The following is a 4,406-nucleotide window of genomic DNA, read 5'->3' as shown; positions in this document are numbered from 1 at the left end:
GGGATAGGGGCGCTATGGGGTGTAGGGGCAACGGGGTGTAGGGGCAACAGGGTATGGGGGAAAATGGGGTGTAGGGGTTCAGGCCCCACTCTGGCACTGGTGTCCCTGCTGTCCCCACTGTTCCCGTGTCCCACCAGGCTTTGAGCGGGTGCAGAACTTCCGCAAGAGCGACGGGTCCTACAGTGCCTGGCAGCACCGGGGGGGCAGCACCTGGTGAGGGGATGGGGGACATGGGGGGACATGGGGGATGTGGAGGGACATGGGGGGACACTGGGACACGGGAGCCCTGGGGTCATGGTGGCAGCGGGCTGTCCCAACAGGCTGACGGCGCTGGTGCTGCGGGTGCTGGCCCTGGCCCGTCCCTACCTGCCGCTGGATGCTGGTGGCCCTGGGACATCCCTGCGGTGGCTACTGGGACAGCAGCGGCCCGATGGCGCCTTCCGTGAGAACGAGCCTGTCCTGCACAGAGAGATGCAGGTGGGGATATAAGGACAGGCCACCTCCGGGGCCACCTCCATGGTCACCTTCAGGGTCATCTCGTAGGACACCTCTAGGCTCACCTCCATGGTCATCTCCCTGAGTCACCTACTTGTGTAACCTCCCTGGACCACCTCCAGGGCCACCTCTAGGTTTACATCCCCAGGTCCTGTCTTCAGTCCACCTCCTCATGTCACCTCCCCAGACCACCTCCCTGGGTCACTTCCTTGGATTATCTTCCTGGGCCACCTCCTCGAATCACCTGCCCATGTCACCTCTCCGTCCTCTGTCCCCATGCAGTATCCCCATCCACGTCCCTGTGCAATGTCCCTGTGAAATGGCCCTGGACCACCTCTCCATGCCACCTTGCTGTGCCACTGTCCTGTGTCACCTCCCTGGTCCACCTCTCTGTGCAATGTCCCCATGCAACATCCCTGTGATGTTTTGCCATGATATGTCCCCACGCAATGTCCCCATGCCAGTTCCCCCCACCACATCCCCATGCAATGTCCCCTCTGCAACGCCCCATGAGACCCTGTGTCACACTATGTGTCACCTGCCATGTCCCCCCCTTTTCACACCCTTCCGGATGCCCCTGTGTCCCCAGGGCAGTGTGGCAGATCCAGGTCCTGAGGCCACTGTGTCCCTGACAGCCTTTGTGGTGGTGGCCCTGCAGGGGGCACGTGTCCTCCTACCACCGGACAGCCCTGACCACCCCCTCTTGGTGCGTCTCCATGTCCCCTCCCTGTGTCCTTTCCCCATGTCCCCTCCTCACGTCACCTCCCCATCCCCATGTCCCCTGTCCCCTCTCCGTATCCTCAGTATCCCCTATCCCCTCCTGTTTGTGTGCCCTCTGGTGTCCCCCCACAGGTCCTCACATCCCCCACTGCTGTCCCTGTGTCCCCATGCCCCACCTCTGGGTGCTGTCTTCTGTCCCCACACTCCTGTCATGTCCCTATGTCCCCATGCCCCCCACGTCCCTATATGTCCCCCATGTCCTCCCACATCCCTATGTCCCCACCATGCCCCACCATGCCCTCTATGTCCCTATATGTCACCCATGTCCCCCATTTCTACTATGGCCCCCATGTCCCCCATGCCTACTATGTCCCATGTCCCACCATGTTCCCCCACGTCCCCCCGTGTCCCTGTATGTCCCCCATGTCTCCCATGTTCCCCCATGTCCCTCGATGTCCCTTATATCCCCATGCCCCATGTTCCCTGTCCCTTCTCCCTCTGCTGCAGGATGAGGCTCTGTCTCGAGCTGTCACCTTCCTGCGTGGCCATGTGGAGACATTGGGGACATTTGGGACAGCCATCACCACCTACGCGTTGGCACTGGGGGACACTGGCCCCCCCGGCCCCTCCCCCACCCTGGAGCGCCTGCGCCGCCTGGCCCGGCCCGCCCAGGGTGAGCCCCAGATGCCTGGGTCCCCCCAGGGTCACTTGGGGTCACCAGGACACCATTATCCCTCTGGGGTCACCTTGGGATCACCTGGATGCCCCAATGACACCCAAACACCTTGGTCACCCAGAGACCTGGGGACCTGGGCAGTGACACCCAGGATGCCTGGATCCCTGGGTAGGAGGGGTCAATGGTCCCTCCAGGACCACCCAGGTGCCTGGGTCCCTCTGGGGTCACCCTGGGGTCACCCTGGGGTCACCTGGTCTCCTGGGTCCCTGTATGGGGGTCACCTAGGTCCCTCCAGGGTCACACGGATGCCTGGGTCCCTGGGTGGGGGTGGGTGTCTCTCAGCCCCTGGTGTCCTCGGGTGGCCCTGACCTGCAAAGGGGTGTCCCTGCAGGTGGCCGGGCGCAGTTCTGGCCAGCCGGTGGCCCGGCGGCCACAGTGGAGGCCACGGGCTACGGGCTGCTGGCGCTGCTGCAGCTCCACGACGGGGCCGGCGCTGCCCGGGCGGCCCGATGGCTCCGGGAGCAGAGCAACTACGGCGGCGGCTTCCGCTCCACACAGGTCCCCAGCACTGGGTCCCCTGGAGTGGGAGAGGGGGCTGTGGGGGTGGGGGATCCCCTGAAAGCCTGGGTTCCATATGTGGGAGCCCCCCACATGTCTGGGTCTCTCAGGGGCCCTAGGGGCGGTGAGGGTCCTGGGGGAGGGGAGTGTGTGGACACCTGGGTCCCCTGGGGAGGGGGCGTGGGGGAGGCCCTGGATTCATGAGTCCCACCTTCTTGGTGGCCCTGGATACCCAGATCCCACATTCTTGGTGTCCCCAGATACCTGGGTCCCTCGGATGCCCCAGCCCCCTGGGTCCCCAGCAGTGTATGTGTGTGTGTGTGTGTGTGTGTCTCCTGGACACCAAGGTCCTTGTGAGTGGGGGTGCCTATGGGTGCCCTGGAGTGTCCCACCCACCTGAACGCCCAGGTGCCCGCAGGACACGCTGGTGGCCCTAGAGGCACTGGCCCAGATGTGGTTGCAGTGGGGGGATGCAGCTGGATCTGGCCTCAGCCTGGGGCTGTCCTGGCCTGGAGGAGCCCGGGGGAGACCTGGGGAGACACAGTTGACACTGGGACCCGGCCTGCAATCGCTGGAGAAGGAGCTGCAGGTGGGGATACTTAGGAGGCACGGGGAACATGGAGGACATGGCTGGGGGACACAGGGACGTGGGCCGTGTTGGGCTCCCTCACCCTCTGATTCCCCCTCAGGCTCCCCTGGGCAGCCCCATCACGGTGCGGGTGGAGGGACACGGCGAAGGGACCCTGATGGTGAGTGACCTCCTGGGCACCCAGGTCCCCTCTCCTGGATGCCTGGGTCCCTCCTGGACCTCTGGGTCCCTCCTGGGCACCCAGGTCCCCTCTCCCGGACACCCGGGTCCCCTCTCCTGGACCCCTGGGTCCCTCCTGGACCCCTGGGTCCCTCCTGGACACCCGGGTCTCCCACAGGTGCTGCGCCAGTTCCGCCTGATGTCCCCCCTCAACGGCTCCTGCCAGGGGCTGGGCTTGGGGGTGGCCATCACTGGACCAATCATCTACGAGGGTGAGGCCACGCCCACCACAAGCACCTCCCATATGGGCCACGGCCCCCCTTAATGCCCACCCTCCCCCCGGCAGAGGAAGACTATGAGGATGATGAGGAGGAGGTGGAGCTGGAGGAGGAGGCGGAGCCTGTGAATGGGACTGGGCCTGAGGGGGTGGAGCCAAATGAAGAGGCGGGGCCTGCAAAGGGGGTGGAGCCTGCCGAGGCCACTGCCCCCCTGCTCCCTCGGCGGCGGGAAGGGCACGACCCCGCCAAGGATGTTGCCTTCCTGGTCTGCATCTGGTGAGAGGGGGGGGCTTCCATCTGGCGGGGGTGGGACTTCCTGCTCCGCCCTTTAATGTGGGCGGGACTTCCAGGGTCTGCTTCCTGTTTCCATGCCTTCCTGTTCTGGTTGTAAAAGAGGGCGGGAACTTCCTGTTCTGGGTGGAAATGAGGGCAGGACTTCCTGTTCTGGGTGGCAATGGGGGCAGGAACTTCCTGTTCTGGGTGGAAGTGGGGGGTGGGACTTCTTGTTCTAGTTGTAAATGAGGGTGGGACTTCCTGTTCTGGGTGGAAATGGGGGCAGGGCTCCTGCTCCCAGTGGGGCAGGGTGGCGTGTGACTCCGTCCCCTGATGGGCACGTCCCGGGCAGGCGGGAGGCGGGGGTGGAGTTGTCGGGGATGGCGGTGGCCGAGATCTCCCTCCTGAGTGGCTTCCGGCCCCACCAGGCTGACCTGGACAAGGTGGAGGGGAGGGGGGTCGGGGGGCTGCCGGGGAGTCTAGGGGGGCATTACGGTTCTTGGGGGGTGTTGGGGAGTGTCAGGGGCTGTTGAGGTGTTGGGAGCTGTTGGGGGTGATGCGGTGGTGAGAGTTTTGAGGGGTGTTGGGGTGTCGGGGTTCTTAGGGTGTTGGGGGGAGTTGCGGGAGTTGGGTGTTGGGAGGTGTTGGGTGTTGGGGT

The 4,406-nt window shown here is 64.8% G+C and overlaps 1 protein-coding gene across 1 annotated transcript in view; it reads left to right on the top strand.

The window, feature by feature from the left end:
- Positions 1 to 4,406, top strand: part of LOC106896732 (complement C4-B-like) — a 27,265-nt gene that overhangs the window by 17,373 nt on the left and 5,486 nt on the right. The window contains exons 17-26 of the mRNA XM_014956930.1: positions 138 to 213; positions 321 to 477; positions 1,085 to 1,201; positions 1,723 to 1,888; positions 2,283 to 2,449; positions 2,868 to 3,038; positions 3,139 to 3,198; positions 3,376 to 3,469; positions 3,544 to 3,751; positions 4,101 to 4,243. Of these exons, the coding sequence (XP_014812416.1) occupies positions 138 to 213; positions 321 to 477; positions 1,085 to 1,201; positions 1,723 to 1,888; positions 2,283 to 2,449; positions 2,868 to 3,038; positions 3,139 to 3,198; positions 3,376 to 3,469; positions 3,544 to 3,751; positions 4,101 to 4,243 (1,359 nt within the window). The remainder of the gene's footprint in view (positions 1 to 137; positions 214 to 320; positions 478 to 1,084; positions 1,202 to 1,722; positions 1,889 to 2,282; positions 2,450 to 2,867; positions 3,039 to 3,138; positions 3,199 to 3,375; positions 3,470 to 3,543; positions 3,752 to 4,100; positions 4,244 to 4,406) is intronic.

The sequence above is a fragment of the Calidris pugnax genome, unplaced genomic scaffold (assembly GCF_001431845.1).
Source record: "Calidris pugnax isolate Ruff unplaced genomic scaffold, ASM143184v1 scaffold356, whole genome shotgun sequence".
Classification (NCBI taxonomy): Eukaryota; Metazoa; Chordata; class Aves; order Charadriiformes; family Scolopacidae; genus Calidris; species Calidris pugnax.
Note: the sequence above shows the minus strand (reverse complement) of the source record. Positions and strands in the feature narration are given on the sequence as shown.